The sequence below is a fragment of the Calidris pugnax genome, unplaced genomic scaffold, assembly GCF_001431845.1.
Source record: "Calidris pugnax isolate Ruff unplaced genomic scaffold, ASM143184v1 scaffold24, whole genome shotgun sequence".
Taxonomy (NCBI): Eukaryota; Metazoa; Chordata; class Aves; order Charadriiformes; family Scolopacidae; genus Calidris; species Calidris pugnax.
The window spans coordinates 7,933,238-7,954,408 of NW_015090922.1; the positions used below are offsets into that span (position 1 = coordinate 7,933,238).

The 21,171-nt window shown below is 40.7% G+C and overlaps 1 protein-coding gene across 1 annotated transcript in view; it reads right to left on the reverse strand.

Moving 5' to 3' along the window:
- Nucleotides 1-21,171, reverse strand: part of HHAT (hedgehog acyltransferase) — a 163,059-nt gene that overhangs the window by 105,704 nt on the left and 36,184 nt on the right. Inside the window, exon 9 of the mRNA XM_014951242.1 lies at nucleotides 18,559-18,594. Coding sequence (XP_014806728.1) covers nucleotides 18,559-18,594 — 36 coding nt within the window. The remainder of the gene's footprint in view (nucleotides 1-18,558; nucleotides 18,595-21,171) is intronic.

Consider the following 21,171-nt stretch of genomic DNA (forward strand, 5'->3'; position numbering starts at 1 on the left):
ACTATATTGCCAGTACTATATATAAGACAAGAAGTAAAACTATCATAGTCATATCTACTGTCATAGAATCATAGAATGGTTTGGGTTGGAAGGGACCTTAAAGATCATCAAGTTCCAGCCCCCCTGCCCATGGGCAGGGACCCCTCACACTAGACCTGATTGCTCTGTTCATTCTCCCTTGCTGTTTTCCCATTTGCTAAATCTAGTGACTGATAACACATATTACACATTCTTACCAAGACTGGAAGACCATTGACACTGCCGTGTCACTGCTACCCTCCTTGCAGGCTGCCACTAGTAACTTTTCTGACCTGAGTTTTCTCACAAAGTTGGCAAAATTGCACTGCACAACTGGTTGCCAGGTGCTTGTATATAAATATTTCATTGATACTTTTTTGTTTAGTAGCAACTCAAAAAGCACAGATGGAATGATATTAAACCCAGAATAAATTAATATAGACAGATTGCAAACTGGTTTATTACATATAAAAGAATGCAAATATACCAGCTCTCTTTAGAGCTTCCTTTTGTTTCTTTGTATTAAAAAAGTGTTCATTAATTAGACATATTTAAAAAAAAAATCACACTGCTCTGATAATTATAACCAAGATAAACCAACAAAACAGAGGAAGCTGTGCTCATCATCCAGCGTACATCTAAACAGACTCATTCGGGAGCTTTCTTCATTACCGTAATTTCCTAAGGGCTAGTACTAAACTGATTACATAGAAAAAGAACCCCATAACCCTTAAATGTTGATCATAAATTAAAAACAAATAAAAATGTAGGAAAAATAGATATGTCCAACAAAGGATAATGGCTTGAAACATTTCTGTAATTTGTTTCAGGACTATTAAGGTACATTCTGTATACTTTACATTTTGTTCAAAAGACAACAATAACAATGTGAAACAGTCTTACGGGGAAAGCTTTCAGGACCACACTGGGGACTCAGCCTGCTCAGGTGGGTCTCTGAAACACCCCTGCGCTGATGCAGGTAGGATGAAGAATGAACAGGAGGAGCTAGGAGTCTGTGTGCAGTTACATGAATGCTGTGATGGATGGACACAGCCTCTTCAGGAAGGACAGGATGGGAAGGCCAGGAAGGGGACTTGCCCAAAATATGTAGGAGCAGCTGGGGATGGGTGTCACTCTACTGGGTATCTGGTATAGACCTCCTGATCATGAAGAAGAAAATAAGGTCTTCAACCAACCAGAATAAGCCTCATGTTCACAGACCCTGGTTCTCATGGAGGACTTCAACAACCCAAATATCTGCTAGAAGGACAATGCAGCAGCCCTCTAGTAATCTAGCATGCTTCCGGAGTGCAATTCCCAACACAGATGATTAAAGAACCAACAAGGAAAGGTGCTCTGCTGGACCTTACACTTGCAAACAATGAAGAACTGGCCAGGGATGGGAAAGTCAGAGGCAGCCTTTACTGCACTAACCATAAGATGATGGGCTTCAGGATACTGAGAGAAGGGAGCAGGATAGAAAACAGGACCACAGCCTTGGATTTCAAGAGAGCAGACACCATCCTTTTCAGAGATCTGTTTAAAAGAATCTCATGGGATATGGCTCTGGAGAGAAGAGGGGTCCAGAAAAGCTGGTTGATATTCATGGATCACCTCCTCCAAGCTCAAGAAAGGTCCATCCCGACAAATAAGAAATCAAGCAAAGGTAGGAAGAAGCCTGCATGGATGAGCAAGGAGCTCTCTAACTGAGCTTGGACATCAAAAGGAAGCATAAAAGAGGTAGAGGTACTAATTTCACTGTTAGTCTTATGACACCTTATGAGTCTGAGCTATGGGACATTTTGATTGCTGATTCATTTTTAAATGATGCTTCTGAGAAGACTAGGACTACTGCATGCACCTCTGGGCAGATTTTTGCATCAGTAGTTCTTGGGGGCAGCAGGACCTAAAGTCACACAGTTCTTCAGAGAGAAACAAAATATTTATTTCTATAAAACACATAGAAACAGAACAAAAAGTCTGATGATCTCAACACAAGCACAAGTACCTTTTTGAAGAAAACTGCGTGTATTTTCAAGGACAGGCTGTATGTTACGATGACACAAACAAAACACAAAATAGTGATCCAATACCATGGCATTAATAACTTTGTGGTTAAATAATGAGAAGAAAAAAAATCATTTTACTCCTGTGGAAAGCAGCCTAATTTATTCACACATGCACAATTATTCACGTTACTACACTTTAAAAAAAGTTCTCTTCTTACTATAGCCTGGTATGAAGTGTCAAGTCAGGAATTCTGTGGAACGATGATATAAGTATTTAACATCTACATAAAAGGTCATAACAATATGTTTCCAACATATTGGCCTCAAGAGATTTCTGTAGGATACACGAGAGGAGTCAGCATGCTGTGACCACTTTGCACAGGTTCTGGAGGGTCTATACTACTCCAGTGAAACGATAATCATCCAGTCAAGATGTATGCTGCCTCCCAGGACTGATCATACTCAGCATAAAGATATGTATGCTTTCTGTGATTAAATGATTTGTCAGTCTGTTCCTAAAAATGACTTGTGCCTCTACAGCTCTAGCCTAACCATGTAACTCCAACACATTTCCTTCCACAGTTGAAACATCTTAATGAACGCAGTCATTATTTTTCTAAATTACTTCTGAACTCTTCAGAGACACCATCAGCTGAAGCGAGACAGTTCTGCCTGAACATCATTTTCTGAACCTTTTATTATAAGCCACGCTTAAGGTGAAAGAAATTTGAGAAAAATAATTTCAGGCTTTCCCCATTGATTTGGTCTGTGCACTTGACAGCACTTCATAAAACCTTGTGTCACTGCTTCTTGTTTGAGGTGGATCAAGTTTCCATCTTTTCTCAGTTCAACAGAAGAGGAAGAAAAACATTGAAATCAAAAAAATAATTTAGAATAATTTAGAGGAATCAAGGGCACGTACGGTACTAGAAGACACTTTTTAAAACTCACTTTTTAACACTACGCCTCTGACCTGCCCACCCTTCCCTAAGCACTGCCCCAAAAGCAACAAAGGTTAATGTTCTTTAATAGATACTTGTCTCCTATCACCAAAACATCTTTTAACTTGGTAACGTTAAACAAATAAGACCATGTTTACTTTGAGCAATCTTTGTGTCACTGTATCATATCTGCAGTTTTGTTGGCATGTCTCAACACTTCTTCACAGATTGTGCCTAGAAGTTCAACCACAGACAATTCAATCACAACTCTTCACTTAGTTATAGCTATACTAACATTCCCACTATTAATTTTTGAGAATCAAAAACCAGAAAAGCGAGCTTGATATCGCACCTACAGAAAAGTACAAATAACAGAAGATTGGCCTGCAGGTGCAATTTCTGCCTGGCGTATTCAACACTTTATCCCTATTAAGGCTTTATTTTATTTTTTATGATGGCTTCTATACAATTTCTTTACTTAAGTCAGGGCTTAACTCCTACCTGCTATAACAAATCCTCTAGTCAACAGGAAACCTGCACAAGACAGAATGCCCTGCAGTATCACAAACCAAAACCCAAGGCAAAAACGTGAGTAAGAAATTGCAAAATTATTCATTATAACTTTTTCTTCTTAACCACTGCTTTTGAACCATGCAAAGCTCTAATCAGACAGCTCAAAACATCCACAAATCTTCTGTTCTGAAATCAGGAATCAGAGAAGACAGAAAAATTTGCAAAGGTGGATATCTCAAAGAAATGGAACTGTTGCCCTTATAAGCAAGGCAAAATTTCCAAGAAACGTGATGGAAATCTTGGCAACTGAAATTCTTACAACCACATTGAATGCGGTACAACCAGTACTGTAACAAACAACAGAGTAATGTTCCAGTCCACAGGAGGACCACTAAGAAGTTATTATCCAACTCCAAATTATGGAATTCAAAGGACAATAAAAGCATTCAGGTAATAGATGTCTCATTGTATCCAATCACTGAAAAGAAGTTAATCTAAGAAATAAAATATTTTTATAAAATACTTTTACATTACTGAAATCAGCTGTTCATTTGACAAAAACTAAGACCACTAACTCTTTCTGCAGAGTTTAAACTTACTATCATGGCAATACACAGAGAATCATCTTCAAATAATACTCCAGAATTAAAATATGGATCTGAAGCACTGTCACCAAGTTTTAATACACTTAGGTGTTTCTTAGAATTGTCTCAGATTATGTAAAATATGCATTTTGTATTTGCAATTGTCATTTTTTCAGGAAGTAATTGGAAAAGCAAATTATACCTAACACTGGTTTTCCTTCTTCCGACACTTCTAATCATAAAGCCTAGAGATTTCTAAATATAAAACATTATTTCCTTTCATATTCCTCTTTGTCCGTTCTGTAGATTCAGGGTTGATCAGCTCTGCTAAACCTGCCTGTATTTCAGGAACGGGCTGTATGATCCTACCAGTAAGCAACGCTCCCCCATCTAAAAACTGCTGAGTGACTGCAAGTGATGAGAGCGTGGCTCCTGCCCTCACAGTTCAAAAAGACCAAAGTGCTGCCCCTCAGAGGGCATCACACCTACATGGCTGTATTTCTCATCTAAAACAGTCCATAAACCAGCCCACACTACAAACCATCGCACATGAATTTGCCACTCCTGACGTGAAGTTCACGAACCACAAATTTGCTGAAGACAGTTTACTGACCAGGCTTGACCAGGCTGTAGACACCTCCCGGCGAGGTGCCAGCAAAGACAGAGGGCTTGGCCAGGGTGAGCTGAGCTCTGACCCCGCACGGCTGCTCTTATACTTGTAATCAACTTTTGCTCTGACCTACCAGGGTCCCCAAAGGAAGGTGTCCCAAAATCACAGGAACTAAACAAGACTTTAGGTAACCTTTATTTCTTCAAAGCGGAGGCACCGTCTCCAGTTTAAGAATCTTCCCCCTTAAAAAGGTACAATAATGTTGTCTAATGATGCTTTGATCTTATGCAAGTTAGCACTCATACCCTTGAAATATCAATAAAAAATTCAAATGATTGCTTATCTGTTTTCCTCATCCAGCACTTCACAATGGAAAAAGCCATCACAAATTTGAAGATCCCATTCTTTAGAAACATATTTTGTCCAGTCACGGCTTGCTACTTGCGTTACATAAAGTTACTTGGTACAACTTAGTTTCTTCATGCAGTGCTAACCCCAAATAAAGAGTATGAATGCAAACTCTCTCTTTACGCTCATCATATAAATATTGGTCTATTGGTTGTGACTAGATAACCAACAACTTAAAATGCAATTTTTAATGGGTTATTTTGTTGGTTCAGTTCAAATCACAGTGAGGGAAAGACATCATAAATATCATCAAAAAACATTTCCACCGAGATAGGGAGAGAAAGAAGATAGAGTGGGTTTCCATGGTTACTTTGTTAACCATCTCCATTTTGCTGTTTACATAGTTTAAAAACTACAAGACACTGTAAACAAGAAGAAATGAAATATTTATTAGGATCTACTTTACACAAAGCTCCCACCATGTCACGTCTGTTTCAACAGCTGACTGTCTGATGAAGCTCTGAAAGACACACTGACATCTACTACTTACTGGTGCTATTGGGTACATTATATAGGACAAACCCTTATTGAATACGCACAGAGGAAGCCCTTGCCTCAAGTTCATTTACTAATATTTCATCTGCAATTTATTTTCAGTAGAAGATGATCCCTTGCCTTGAGACTAATGATAAAATTGCAGGTGTCTCACTTATACACAAAAGCTCTTGCTTGGCTGTCAGCTAAACCTGACCACCAAAGGCTGCTCTCAAGCTCTATCAATTTCAACAGCTGCAGTTCCAACCGTTTACTTCTAATGCAAAAGAAGTTCCTCGAGTCCTCACCCTAAATGAAAGGTTAATTCTGTATAACAGCGCTTTTCAGCAAAAAAAAAAGGACATCTAAATCAGGTCATTTTAATTTTGATTTCCTGGAAACTTATATTTTAGTGAGGCTTTTTACTGTTTGGGTGAGGAATGACAAGTAACTCTGCGATACCATTAGTACTGGGAAGACTCCAGACGTGTGCACCCAAAAGCTGAGAAGTTCTATACAGGAAAGTCCAGGGGCATTTTGGAGCCCTTGGTATTTGGATACTGACTGCACTCCGTTCAGAGGCAGCACACAGCCTTAGGTCCTGTATGCACAGTCATCACGCAGCAACGGAGCGCAAATAAAGCCAAGGGAGCTAACTCTTGCACAGATAGCAGTCCCGCAGCACTGATTTCCATACAAAGTGGTAAGTAGAACCACAGAACCACTCAGATTGAGTCCAGCCATTAACCTAACACTGCCAAGCCCTCACCTAACACTGCTAAGCCCACCACTAAACCATGTCCCTAAGCGCCATGTCTCCACATCTTTTAAATACCTCCAGGGATAGTGACCCAAGTACAGTCCATTTAAGTAGCACACAGAGACCAAGACAGACGTATTTTTCTAAGAAGCAGCATTTTTCTCTGCTGTGTTTTAGCCAAAAATTGTCCTGGAAACTGTTGTGCAACTTGAACACAATCAGCCTCTCCACCCTCCTACAGGCAAACTTCTGCATTTCACTGTTGCTGTGTGTTTGAGAAAACTTCTATCACTGAACATATTTATTATTCTTTTAGACAATCTGTGAATCCCGTTGAGGTCAGTTAATCTCTCCTCCATGGCAGGATCAACTCTACCAAGGTTACTCTTGAACAAGCTTTGCTCCTCAGTTGTTGCTACACTCTGAGGGCACAGAAATGACAAAATTTACCTGACCAACTCATGGCCTGTTTTGGCTCCCCTTTTCAGTCCAACCAGAAAAGATACTTTATATATATAATATATATGTGTGTGTGTATATATATTTGAGCTTGGCAGAACTCAGAGAAAAACATTACTGAAGTTTACATTCTAATGTTAGATTCCTATCACTGATCAAAAAAATTAAGGTCAATATTTAAAACTATTCTACCTCACTAGCAAGTTGTAGATGTCTAATATTTAATATTTTCAGAGCAAGTCTAATCCAGATTTGAAAAGCAATTCATTGTACCAAAATGCCAGATACGTTTTGAAATAATCTCTAAATCTACCAGAACTGCCTCTGAAAAGCACTAGCACACAGAATGCCATTATCCTTATAGCTAGGAGGAGATAATGTTCATTATATAATATCAGTATTCACAAAAATAGTAGAGCAATACTTATAGATCCTGATTCTCTTTACATCAGTCAAGGTGGAATTCCGATTTATTTAATGCTTTTTAAGAGTGAGGTAACACCACATAACTCAGGCAAGCAAACTGCATTTTGCTATTCCCATAGAGCAGAACACCAGAGGCTGGCTGGAAAGTGGAGTTACTTTTCAAGTATCCAGCTCTGTTGCTTGCAAGAAAATGCCAAATCTTCTCCAGGAGAAAGCAAACAGGAACTGTGTGACGGCTGATAAAGAGTATTATCCTTTGGTTATCATGACCTTAGCTCGTTCTTCAGCACTGCAGGGAGGTACTGCAATTACATTTTTGGGATATACTAGGAAGCCTACAGCATATTACTTTACTCTCTTATTTCAGACAGTGAGATAAACAGAAGTTTGCAGGTTTTGACCTGTCATTCCTTCAAAAATACGAGTTTTACCCAATTATTTATTTGTGACATTTAAGATGGTAGTCTGCATGAGATTTTGATTCACATGGGCTAATTTCTTCAGAAGCTGGAGGAGTGCTTCCCTTTAAACTGCACATCATAAACAACATATATTTGCAAAGATGTTAACTGACATAGTTTATACATGCTTTATTGATTTTTCCTTAGCTGCTTAAAAGATCACTTTTTATTACAGTTCGCCATTTACATTTATAATCCGCCCAAGTAAATGCAATCAAAAGCACATACAAATTGCAAAAAACCCATAGTACTTCCTCTTTTTTTTTTTTACTCCAAATTTATATCTATGATAGAACAATTCCAAATCCAATAGTTACTTCCTGTCCTGTTTTATCATCTGTTCTTGGTGTTACGTAAAGAGCTTATACTAAATATCAACACTGAGCTCTTATATAGCATTCTTAATCCATAGATCTCAAAGCATTTTACAAAGGATGATCATTATCCTGCTTCAGCTATGAAAAGAAAAAACATGCAGATCTTCAGGGTGAAATTCAGATCTCACCGAATTCCTACAGCCCACGGGGAAGGCAGGATTGCACTTTACATCGCAGTACCACCGCTAAGCCAGAACAGCATCCATGTCCTCAGAGGGATCCCAGAGCCTTCCATAGCATTGGTGGCCTGTGAATGGCACTCAACGACTCCACACATCATTTAGGAATCAATCCAGAGAAAATATGGCTTTCAATATGGTATCTTATGCAGCTTGACATTCACTAAAATGCCTCCCTTCCCATATAGGCAGCACTTTTTAAGTGTACTCTACACCTTCGCCGGGTATCTTTCTTTCAGCTTTAAACACAGTAATGTTATCACCAGGGCTTTACTACTGAAATCAATACTACTGCAGACACATACACAGATATCAAGGTCTAACGATGCCACTCAGGCATCTCAAAGTACTTTCACTTCCACACTGAAACCCTCAAAGCACCTGATCCATGGGTAACTAGGTACCAGTTATCCAGCCTCCTGCCTTCATCCTTTCCTCCCTTTGTTTCTCATGCCCACTCTGCACCTTGCTCTAAGGCACATGTTTAAATTCAGACTTCCTTAACTCTGTAAACTCCCCTGGACTATTCAGAGAACCTAGAACCATGTCCGTGTGTTGGAGCTTACCCACTCAGGGAAAAGGACTGAAAGCAGGCTGTGTGTTAACAACCACACAGGTTACCAGGGTATTGATCTGACTGCAACTGTTGCGTGCTACTGCAGTGCCATAAAATAACAGTACAGCAAACTACTCCAGTGACACATCTGATGATGTTCTATTCCAGGTGTGATGGGTCGGAGAACACGCTGTAAAGTGTGTTACTTTAAGGGGTTAAGGGGTTGTTGTTAAGGGGTTAAGGGGTTGTTGTTTTGACATGCTATATCACAAACAACCTCAAAAAAACTTTGGACAAAGGCAAAGTCAAGCAAGCTGACCCTGAGCACAAACTTGAGCTGAAGAGCCATGGTCTTCAGCAGAGGATTCAGAGCACTTCACTCCCCAGAGCGCTCCATGCAGTTAGGTAGCCAAGGAGGAGAAACACGGGCAAGCTTTCCTGCCCATGGGGATGGAGGGAGCCATTCTGTGCTCCACTGTGTTAACCCACCCAGATGGGTCATTCTGAGCGGTTGTTCCTAGAACCCCACGTGCTACATGAACTACCTACTGCCTCAACTTCTTTCAGGAAGAAAAGGCACAAAAGCAGAGGAGGCCGCGTAACAGACTACATCTTCTGGGACAGTCTTCCAAAAAACATAAAGGCAGCCTTACGGACTCCCTGGTCGTTCCCTGCAACGCTTGCCAGGCTGAGAAAGATGCTACAGAGAACGCACAGCTTAAACATGCAAAGTTTCATCCATTGCCAAGCCTAGCCGGGTACAAAGGCAGAAGAGACAACCTGCAGCTGTGCGGGTGCTGCCAGGGGGCTCCGGGGGCCCGGCGGGTGGGCAGACGGCAGCAGAGGCAGCTCTCCGGGACGCGGGCTCCGGACGGGCCGGCCGAGCCCCGGCGCGCTGCGGCGGCCACGCCAGCCTCCTCCCCGGCCAGCGCCGGGGCAAGGGCGCCCCCTGGCGGCGGCGGCGGGGGGAGCGGAGGGCGCTGTGGGAACCGGGGGTCCCCCCCCGCAGGGAACCAGCGGGCAGCCAGAGACCCCCCCGCTGGAAGCTAAGGATGCTCCTGCATGGGGCAGGAGGGCCATAACAGATTTCTTTTTCAAGGGGAGGATGAAAGGTAACCTCAGAGCCGCCCGGCGGGTGGGCAGACGGCAGCAGAGGCAGCTCTCCGGGACGCGGGCTCCGGACGGGCCGGCCGAGCCCCGGCGCGCTGCGGCGGCCACGCCAGCCTCCTCCCCGGCCAGCGCCGGGGCAAGGGCGCCCCCTGGCGGCGGCGGCGGGGGGAGCGGAGGGCGCTGTGGGAACCGGGGGTCCCCCCCCGCAGGGAACCAGCGGGCAGCCAGAGACCCCCCCGCTGGAAGCTAAGGATGCTCCTGCATGGGGCAGGAGGTCCATAACAGATTTCTTTTTCAAGGGGAGGATGAAAGGTAACCTCAGAGCAGCAGCGATTCAGGTTACATTTTAGCCAGCGCGTGATTCAGACTAAACCTTTGTAACCCCCAGCATCTGGGCGGCACACATCTCAGTTACCAGAAGCTGGGAGTAGAAAAGAATGCTCCTTTCATCCTGTTTTTCTCCAGCGGTCTACATCTTAACAATTCCGATAGACTACCGTGCAAAAATAGCACGCGGCTTACCGAAACACATCTAAAACACAGAACAAGAAATAACTGCACCACTGACGTTTGTACCAACTGCATCCTGCTATTTGGAAGTTGTAATCACGTCTCTCAGCATGCCAAAGGACAAATATGGACTACAACACATGGAATTAAAAAAAAAGACAACACTAAAATTGAGAAAGATGACAGAATGAAAATGAAAACAAAGTTAAGCAAAAATCTGTAAACTTATACTGTAGGTCATATGAAATCTTTATACAGACTTAGCTTTAGCTACAAGTGCTGGGTGGAACTGGAAGTACTACATAAATGATATTTTTAATATAAATAACTTTTCTTATATATTCAGCTTTGTGACTCTGAAATGCAGGTTCCTTCAGTTATAAAAGAGGCAAAGTCCCTCTGACTGAAATCACATGTAAACTCCTGCCAAATTCAAGCCCTTACAGTCAGAGTCAGGGATAAAAATGTTCCCCTGATATAATTTCCTGGACTTCGCAAAGAATAAATTCAGAATCCTTGCAATCTCAGGTGCTTCAAGACTCCTGGGAACAAACTTTATTCCATTATATTGAAATACAACCTTTGATCCAGCTCCATTAAACTACTCAGTGAAATTATTTAAAAGCAGCCTGAACTGAATCTCAAAATACTTCATGTTCCACAAACAGCGTATTTCTTGCTCACAGATAGTAACTCAAACACCCTGCAACAAAAATAACAAACTGTTTTAATTCACAGTTGCAACACATAAACACGATGAGATCTGTACCTTGTTAATCCCAACTTCCCCACTCCAACAGTTTAAGTTAAATGTCACATTTACATAACATTTACATAAAGATTCAGTTTTGTTTATACAAAACCCAGCCTTATTTTTGCAACACGCTCAATGCTAATTCATTATGTAACAACAGATTGTTTTCTCTATTAGAAAAAAAAAAAAGTTAATTCTGAGACAGCATTTGAGATACAGCAGTTGCTCTGAAGCAATTTAGCATCATTCTTCATTACTGTCTGATCAAGGTGGGTTTGTTGTTTGGTTTTTGGGTGTTTTTTAAAAAAAAATAATGAAGTTTTTGGACATTGTCCTACTCTAAGCAAAGTGCCTCCTACTCTAAGCAAAATGAGGGTCACTTGTACATTTCATACATGCTGGGCTTATGTATGAAATGTACAAGTTAGCCCAGCACGCACACGTGGCAGAAGTAAGGCTGGATCTTCTGGTCAGGAATATTTTAGAAGCTTCCAAGCACTGCCCAACTTGTTGGTTGGTTTTTGAGGTGGTGGGTTTTTTTAATATCATTTCAGTCTTATCTCTGCTTTCAATATGAACACAATTAGACAGATGCTAACCCCTTCAAAGATTGCCAACACTGCAAACAGCGAACGCTGCAAAACTTCCAGCACATCTGGAAGCAGAGCTCATGGGAATCTGATGCAGCTGGATGCAACTGCAATACTTTTTATAAAGAGCTCCAGCTTTCAGCTCCTCCATGCAGGGGTCTCTACAGATAGATTGATTACTGTTCTCTTCTGTGTTTTAGAACTTTCAAATGACTTCTGCAGAAACCCCAAGGCCTCATATTGAAAATAAATTTAAGCAAGAAGTAATTCCTGTGCTAATACCAATAACTCCTTACAGTAATAAAATAAACACTTTAACCTTAAAACTACTTATTAATTAGACACAAAGCCATTCAATCACATCTAGTGATTACTATAATTGCTTTTATTAGCAACAAGACTACATTCCTGGGTTTTCAGTGTGCTAACTTAATCACAAAATTTCAAGCAAGTCTCTACAAGGGCCATCTGCTGCACATCATATCTCCATCACAAGATATACAAAAGATGGCAAGAATCACCTTTCGTTTTTCCTAGCTCCCTGAATAAGGAGGTATTGCTACAATGGGGCTTTTTTGTCCAAAAGGATGTTTTTGTAGCGCAACTTGGAAAGAGCCTGTTTCCGTGTTAGTCTGCTCTAGAAGCTTGTTTCACAGCTGGACACCCTTGACTGAAATCACTATTCCTGTTACTCCCACTGGCTTTATCTGCACTGCTCCTGAAGGGCACAGAGGTCCAAAGGAGTCAAGACTGGTGAATACTTGCCATAGTATTGTGCCCTACTAGTCCTCGCTTGGTTTAGAGGCTGAGGATTGGAGGAAGAAAGGACCCAAAAGAGAAAGCCAGCACAGCAGCTGCACACATCCTACACACAGTGGTCCTACCTGCACATCAACTAAGTGCCAGCATCACTGGATTCTTCCCCAGAAAGTGTATCAGTACATTTAAGCGGAATGATGCAGTGCATGACTTGCATCTTTGGCAGTTTTTACCCTGTGCATTACTTTGATGACTACAGATAGATATAAATTGTTTTCCTTCCTCCAGATACAGCACCTTTGTGCCAGCACTGACCCAAGTGAGATAAATGAGATGGAGACATAAAATTGTCATAGAAATGCTACAGGTAACAGTAAAGAAGAGAGCACTGCTTATTCGGTGGGTCTCCCATAGACACACAGACGATGTATAAAAGGTCAAACACATCCACTCCAACCACTCATCCAGGACTCCTGGGCAAAGCAGTACAAAGATTTGGCAAAACTGGTTTGGATTAACCTTGTTTGGACCAGATCGGCCAAATCCACATAATGCAGAAGTCGCCCCTTAGGGCACTGCGTTTTTCTCAAGGTGGCTGAAGGAAGGTGAGGGCAGCACTGTGCCCATTTATTGGGGCAAAAGACTGAGGTCAAGCATGGCTTGAAAAGAGATGGGAGGTCCTAAGGGTGAAAGCTACTGGGCAATGCTAAGGAACTGCGCAGGAAGACAAAGTTGTTGTACTTGCATCCACACCACCTACCGCAAAGGGTCTGTAGCATGACCTGATCCCCAGAACCATACTCAGATTTTTGTTCTCAAGGAAATGATTGGGTTGCTCCAGCAGAGAGTTTGTGGTTACATTGCTGTGCATGCAGTAAGGCTGACTGGGTGACCAGGACACAGAGAGAACCAAAAAGCCAAACTCCTTGACAGAGCAGAAGAGAAAGAAATCATCCTTGTGGGACTTTACACCTAGCGATTTCAAAGGCAGAGGGGGTTATCCAAATACTTCTATTGATCCTGCTGCAAGAAGAGTGGAATCTCTTTAATACTGTGCTGCCTGGCCCAGCTACACTATATTGGAACATCAATACTATTTTATGAGCAGCCACATTCAAAGCAGCAGCGAGACTGTACAGCATTAGCACTGGTATTTGGCTCCCAAAGTGAGAGCCGTCTCTGCTTTACGCTGCATCCCATGTGGCACCCCAGCAGAGAACCTGTGTCTAGCTGTTGGAGCCCAGAACCACCTCTGATCTTCTCTAGCAATGGAGTTAGAGGAAGGATGCAACACAGACTGAAAGGGGCAGTTGCATCAGATGTTGACTTTCCAAGACCTGGGTGTGTTTGAGACGATAAAGCTCAGATATGTTGGGTTGTGTTGGTGGTGGCTATTTTTGGTTGGGGGTGAGTGTGGGGAAGTGGGGAAAGAGATTTCTTGTTTATTCGTTGTTGGTTGAGGGAGAATGTTGGATTTTTAAATTTTATTTTAAGAGAAACAGCAATAGCAAAAACTGCTTGGTTTTTTTAAGCAGTGGCATAGATTTCTTCAGCTTGGGATGGCTTGAATATTGTTGAGCACTTCAGTGAGTCTAGACTTCCCATGGGGGTTATGCTTAGATAGTGACTTATCTTAAGTAAAGAGCTGTAATGTCTTTTGGGACAAAATGTCTGCACTTTACGAAAAGTTTGACCTCACAGAAACTGACCTCAGTGGTGCATTTCTGAACAGGTTAGATTAACAAGGAAAAAAAATGACTTTTTTAAAGTTTACTTAAACCAGTTACCAGATAGTTCATTAACATCATTATTCTGTTTTTCTTTTGGGTAGCATGGAAATACATGGGGTCCTATGGATTCCACAGAGAACAAAAACAGGAGTTGAGCCAGCTGATGAACAGACTTTTACTTATCTTCTTTCAGGAGTGTATCTATTTAGAACTATAATCCCTCTTTTGCCATGGGACCATTCTACCCTTACATGAAGGTGCCCTGTTTCTAACTAAAAATCAATAGAGGTGGCAACACATATTAAATTCTGATCCCAGAGCTAAACTATGCCCTGATTCACCTGAGAAAACTAGAAAAGGGGATGATTTTCCAGTTTTGTATTTGGAGACACTTTGCACCAGGTAATAAGCTAAACCTAAATAACCTGCAACTCTGAACAAGCTGAAGTAATTGCAAACCACGGGGTGAGCTGTCAGCGCTGCTAACAGATGGACACCTTTGGGAGACACTGGGGGTGTCTGGTCCTGCAGCTCTTTTCAAAGCCAGATCTGTACTGGAATCAGTATGATTCACACTTTTTCAAAGGCACAGCAGTGCTGAAAGCGTGGAGATTTTTCAAAAGGATCATGCCTCCAGGAACCATCACTCTTCTCTACTGCCCTCATAGACACTACCCTAAAGGAAGCACTGTTTGGCATTAAGACAGTAAATATTCTCATATGTTCACAATTCTGTGTCATCCAATGCCCTGTTCTCAGCACTGGATGAAATGCCTGGATAAAATAGCTTCAGTGAGCAAACAGTACCAAGCAGCCTCTCTTGCTCTTTCCCCTCTGAACCGCTACCCCAAAGGCTATTTTTGCACATTTTGAACTCTGAAAATACATTTATTGCTTCATTCTGAAAATGCCTAGGTTTAGGAAACACAGCATATTTGTCCTATAGTGGCAAATAAAAAAATTACTGTGTTTATATAGTACTTGTGTCATTTAAACAACATTGATTAATAATTTTGCTGATCCTAAAAGAAGTAACAAATGCTTTCTTTTATATCAGTGTGTGAAAACAGTGGGCAAATGGCCTTTCAAGTGCAGTAGTACATTTTTAATGGGGAGTATCAAAACTCAATTTTCATCATGAAATTACTGATCTTTTCCCCATGAATTTCCAGCATCCCTGCTTAAACACGTGGGGATCCTAACAAATGTTCAAGGCCCAGACCCCAACATACTTACACTTTAATTTCACATATAGTAAGTCCATGATGCCACCATATTTTAGCAAGCAAATGATTAGAAATCTAGTCCTACAATCCGTTTCAGCCCAAACCAGTACACACCACATAATTAGCCATTTCAATACGATATACGCTTTTCAATAACAAATAAATTTTAAAAGAGGGGATTTTTAAAACTTTCTGAGCTATTTGAACCATCAGAAGCCACAGCTTGTGGTTCAAGCCACAGCTAGATGGATGGACAGAATTATTTTTTTTCATAAGAACACAGAAGAAGCTGTGTAGCTGTAATTGTGTCATACTTTGTGTCAGGCTTCACTCGGGCAAGCCATTGACTGTGTATGCCAGGCTACGGACTGTTCTAGTGCCTTCAATCAGTATTTTAGTGAGTAATTAGGCATAGATTGACCTTTTAGCAGAGACTGGGTTTACTGCTGTTGGCCTCACTTTTACATTTGAAAGTGTAATGCTTCTTTCCCTGTTCCACTTTAGGGTGGCATCTTTCTATTTAAAACAATGAATTATCTCTTGAGCATTTAAAATTTTCATTCATAGATTTTCAACACTTCCTACAACTCTGGTTTGTTTGGGTTTTGTTGGGGTTTGTGTTGGGTGTTTTTTCCCCCACTGTTTGTATTTCACACATAGAAACCCAAACTGTGAAGAGAACCATTTATGACAGATACTATGTGAACACAGAAGAGAAGAACTGCAAGTTCTCAAGAGCAGAGACTGTCTAAATAGGCAAAACCAAAGGCAATAACTTTCTAAAGGTCACATGGCAGACCAACAACAGAGATGTAACACCAAGTCCTCTGTTTCCTAGTCCAAAATTCATCTACTAAACAAAGGGGAATGTTTTTTTTAGTTAAGAAAATCCAAGCAAAACTCATATTGCTGCAACAGAAGGGAATAATATTTCTTCCTCAGCAGCACAGTTACAGAAAAAGTATCTGATGGCTCCAAGTTGTTAACAGGGGTAGGTGACAGACTGAGAATTAAGTATTAAAGCTGTCTAAGGTTAGAACACCACACTGCAGAGAAACCATAGTGGGCTTTGAAAAAAATGGCACATTAGTCAAAGGTGACACTCAACTCATTCAAATTCAATGGCGATTTGCGGTCCAGTGATTGCATGAGCATACAATTCCAATACTGCATCTCCACAGGATGTAAAACAATACAGTATAAGAGAATAATATCTTACTACTTCTTCATATGAAGCAAGTGAAAGCAAATTTTGTGGCAGAAGCTTTACCAGGGGCTCAAACTTAGTACATCAATGCTTATCACGATTCTCTTCTTGATTAAGGAGTTGTCCACATCTCCAGAAGACCTTATTGTGCACTGTATTCCTTTACAATAGTAGCATATTTTTAAACAATTTCTTAACATGGTGACTTCAATTTCTTACATGATTATTAAAAAAAATTAAAAAATCAAACTGCTGGTCAAAATATAGATGCAACTGATTTTATAGAACAGATACCAGAACTTAAATACTTTCAGTAGTAACTGTATCTACAGACTGAAATACACATATCTTCAGTAATATTGACACTGTGGCTTTAGTGAAGAGAGTTGTCTGTTAAAAGCTGTCATGTTGTCATGTTGCACGCAAAGAAATACATAAGATCATCCTAATGTTACAAAGCCTACTGTTCAAAGGTTATGAAATGTCAGGATGGGGGTTTTCCTGCACAACCTTAAAACAAACCTGACTTTCCCTGTGACACAGGCTTTGTGTGATCCCATCTCTTTCATGTTTTTATGTTTAAACCACAAAAGCATGGTGTTCAATATGATACTACCTTGTATTCTTCCCTTTAAGATATACGCTTTGTATTACTGGCACCCAGAACCTGGGCAGAGAATTACTATTTTTTTCCTGGATTTTGCCATGGTACTGATAACCTAGGGGAGAAGATTAATCTGAAAGGGGGATCTGAGATAGGCATTTATCATCCTGTCTGGAGCTGCAGGCTTCTTGTACTAGCTACAATCAACAGCTATTAGCAGGGTTCTGAAAACAATAAAAAATACATGCTTCAAGTAAGCAACCAGAGGATTGAAAAGCAAATCAGGAGTGACCAGCAAATCAGGAGTTAGAGTTCTGGGACCCTGTGAATCAGTGCTGAAAACCTTTGCATTAAGGATTTGTGAGTGTGAAGGCTTAATAGAGTCTTTGCCCAGGAAATACGACAAAGTAGCCAAAAATATGAGTTCAGTAATAAGGCCAAATCAAGGGAAGACTAAGATCACCTGATCCTTACAGTAGGACCCAAAAAGCATGCTCTGGCTCATATACTGTGTTCATTCGTCCAAGGTAAAGTTCTTCACAGGTGGATATTGCAACATTTCAGTGGGATGAAATAACCGACAGAACGTATTTTCTAAGGGCCTGATGACCATGGCAAACTTCATCTTTCATGGTACACATCACACTTTTTTATAAAGATCAGTAGATAGTGAAAGGTAGTTATCAAAAATGAATGCAAACACATTCTTAGTGAACACCCGCGACTTTGCTCACACAAAAGAACTCCCAACAGCAAAAAACAGTTCCTCGGTGAAACATTCAAATGCATTAACCTCCCTTTTCTTGTTGAACAGTTCTGCTTTAATCACTGCACTCCTCTAAATGTCAGCAAACAAAGCACGCAACAATTATTCCACTTTCCTTATTCATCATCAGAACACAGTCCACCCCAAGCATTGAATCAATCAAGCTTTTAATGAGAAAAACAAAAGAATCCCCTCCACAATCTAAATTTTCTACAAAATTCAAGTTCCCATTAGAAGATGCGAAGGTACTTGAGTTTCCAGTGGAAAAAAAACTTTAAGAAGTTTTTCTTCAGTGCGAGAAAACTTAAGATTTCCTCAGGAATGAGTGGAACATTACCACTGAAATTTCCTGAGTCAAGGTTTTCCTGAATGACACTTGGGTAGATATCCAAGCCAAATAGTTAAAGTTTCTCAAACTAACATATAAATAGAAGACTAAAGAGAATCTTGCCATAGAAAATAACAAGTAGCATTATAAGAAATGTTTTTTAATATAGAATTGCAATTCAAAACAAACATTAGCTTACCTGACCAGAAAGCGATGCAGTCCAACGTCAAAGCTTCTGTAAGAGAAAAGATTCACCATAGTTTAGTTATAAAAAACCCACTGCTCACTTGGGTATTGTACCAACATTGTGTTTCAAAACAATCAGTAATACCAAAGATAAATGTAAGATTACTGAATTGATAAAAACAGAAGTAGAAGTGTAATATACAATCTCCTTTCTGCAATGACACATGAAATTTAAGATAATCATCATACAGAAAGATTTAGATTCATATTTAAAAGCTCACAAATTCCTTGTTTGAGTATCTCTTCAATAAAGCAGTAACATTCAGAGTAGTATAACCCACATAAAGCATAAATTGTGTATATTCTATTACTGGAAATAATTTTTTAAGCAACCTGATGACCAGAGAGTCTACGTGTTTCCTGCCATATGTGCAGACAGATCCTCTATCCAAAACTACTGTGGAATCCTTTCTTTCCCCTCTTCTGCTCTGGACTGCACTAAAATGCAAGAGATTGCTGTGAATTCTCTCCATGATACAGATTAATCAAAGAACCTCCTTATGTCTCCTTCAGATACACAGAATATACCGAGAAGTGGGCCTTGCAAGTGTGTTCCACTCCGTGTCCCACAGATCTGGTGAGGAAAATAACTTTGAGGACTTTTGACAGTAAGAACAAGTTAGATCAGACTAGAATACAAGAACCATGCCTGAAAACTTCAGCACTAACAACATACATTGGCAGTTACTGACAGTGTTTCTTTACTTTTCTGTTTCCTCCCTGCCTCAGCCAGCTCAGAAAAATCAAGCTCACGAGCAACGTACCAGCAAATCCTTGACACTACAGGAAGGTACCTACTGATTTGACATATTTATCTAATATCTGACATATGTGCTGTTTTTACAGGACTATCAATCAATATAATCCCAGATTAACAGCGTGCATAACAGCACAATTGGAAAATGGAAATGTGCTCTTTCTAGTGCTGGACTTGCCCCGAAACGGGCTTACATTCTGTACACAGAAAATATTTTGGCATATACTAAGCTCTTGAGCATCCTGTTCCAAAAACCTAATTGGTCATTTGAGTACAACATGGTTTAATTTTAACAGTATTGCTTGCAGTGTGGCACCTTCTACCTGAAACAACAAGAGAAGTCATCAGATAGTTAATGGCATCCTGGTAACAGCAGATAGATAATGAGCTGCAGAAATTCTAGGAGTTACCAGGGAGGGAAAGTCCACACTGGTTCAGCAGGGTGGAGAGGAGGGGAGCGAATTTCTCACTCAAGAGCTGCCTCGCAACAGAAAAAAATATTCTTCCAAAAACATGCACATGGTCATAATTAAACCTGTATTTTCACTTTTTTTTTTTTCCTAAAATCATTACCCGTTGTACATGATTGTTATATTATTGTGTAATTATTCTGCATGAAGTGTATCCAGTTATCCTTCTGCATTCCTCCTGTCTGGACGCATACTGTAATTTGGCCCTCCCCCTTCACTAAAATATTCTGTGTTGTGCAGGCAACATTCTATATCAGAGCTGGCCACAGTCCATATTATAGCTCTAAAAAAAACTTTTCTTCCTAGGACCAAGCAGTTCAGTATGTTTGTGCAGGGATGGGGAGAAAAGGAAACCTGTACAGTTCCAGGAAACTACTGTATGCTAAACAGCCATCATCACCCAGCTTATCTTCTCAGGTTCTCCTTGCTACCCCCCTGATGGCAATGACCAAACCTGCTCTAGTCTCTGCTGGGACACATCATCTGAGCTTCCTGTGGACAGGGATGTGGAGCGTAAAAACATCACCACTTTTGGCACTGAACCAAAAGCCAAAGGACTTAGGGTACAACAGGCACAGAAACTGAATGGTCCTGCTAACTTGAGATGATCGGAGCCAAAGGAGGTTGGGCTGGACAAAGCTGAGGCAGAGTCAGTTCAGACAGGGAGGGAGAATGAGACACTGCTGTGAACTTACATGCCATTCTTTCCTCTCATTTTTCACTCTTTCGAAAACATAATGCAACTGTTATCAAAAAAGATAGTAACTTTATTTCATATAGGCTATACCTATTAAAATTTTTCCACAAAATCTTCCATAAGTATTGAAAAAATGAACATGCATAGAACCAATTTATTAGACTAAATGAAAAGGAGGAAAGAAGATCAGAGCCTCACTAGCTACAAGTCGGCACAGACAGACAGGCCCCATTATTCCTCAATTTGATGCTGCACTGATACATTTCACCTGACTGCCCAAGATCCTGAATTCTCAGCAGTGTAAGCCGTCATTTAAAGATGTAACTACACTATGTCCAACAGAATTATGAGAATATACAGAAGCATCAGAGTGTGCACTGAGGTCTTAAAGATACCTCGGGACAGTATCATTGATTAGTTCCAAAAGCAAGAACAAGGCCAAACAATTTCAAACTCTAAATGGGAGAAATAGTTGCATTACTTAAGGCTATGGATATTGGGTACCTACATTTTTAAGCACCTAGGATAACGATTAGAGACATCGTGCAAGGCAGAAATACTGGAATACTGATTCTGGGAGGCTGGTTTTGACAAAACACTACCACAGACACTTTCAACTATTCTGTTTGTTCACAGTTAAAT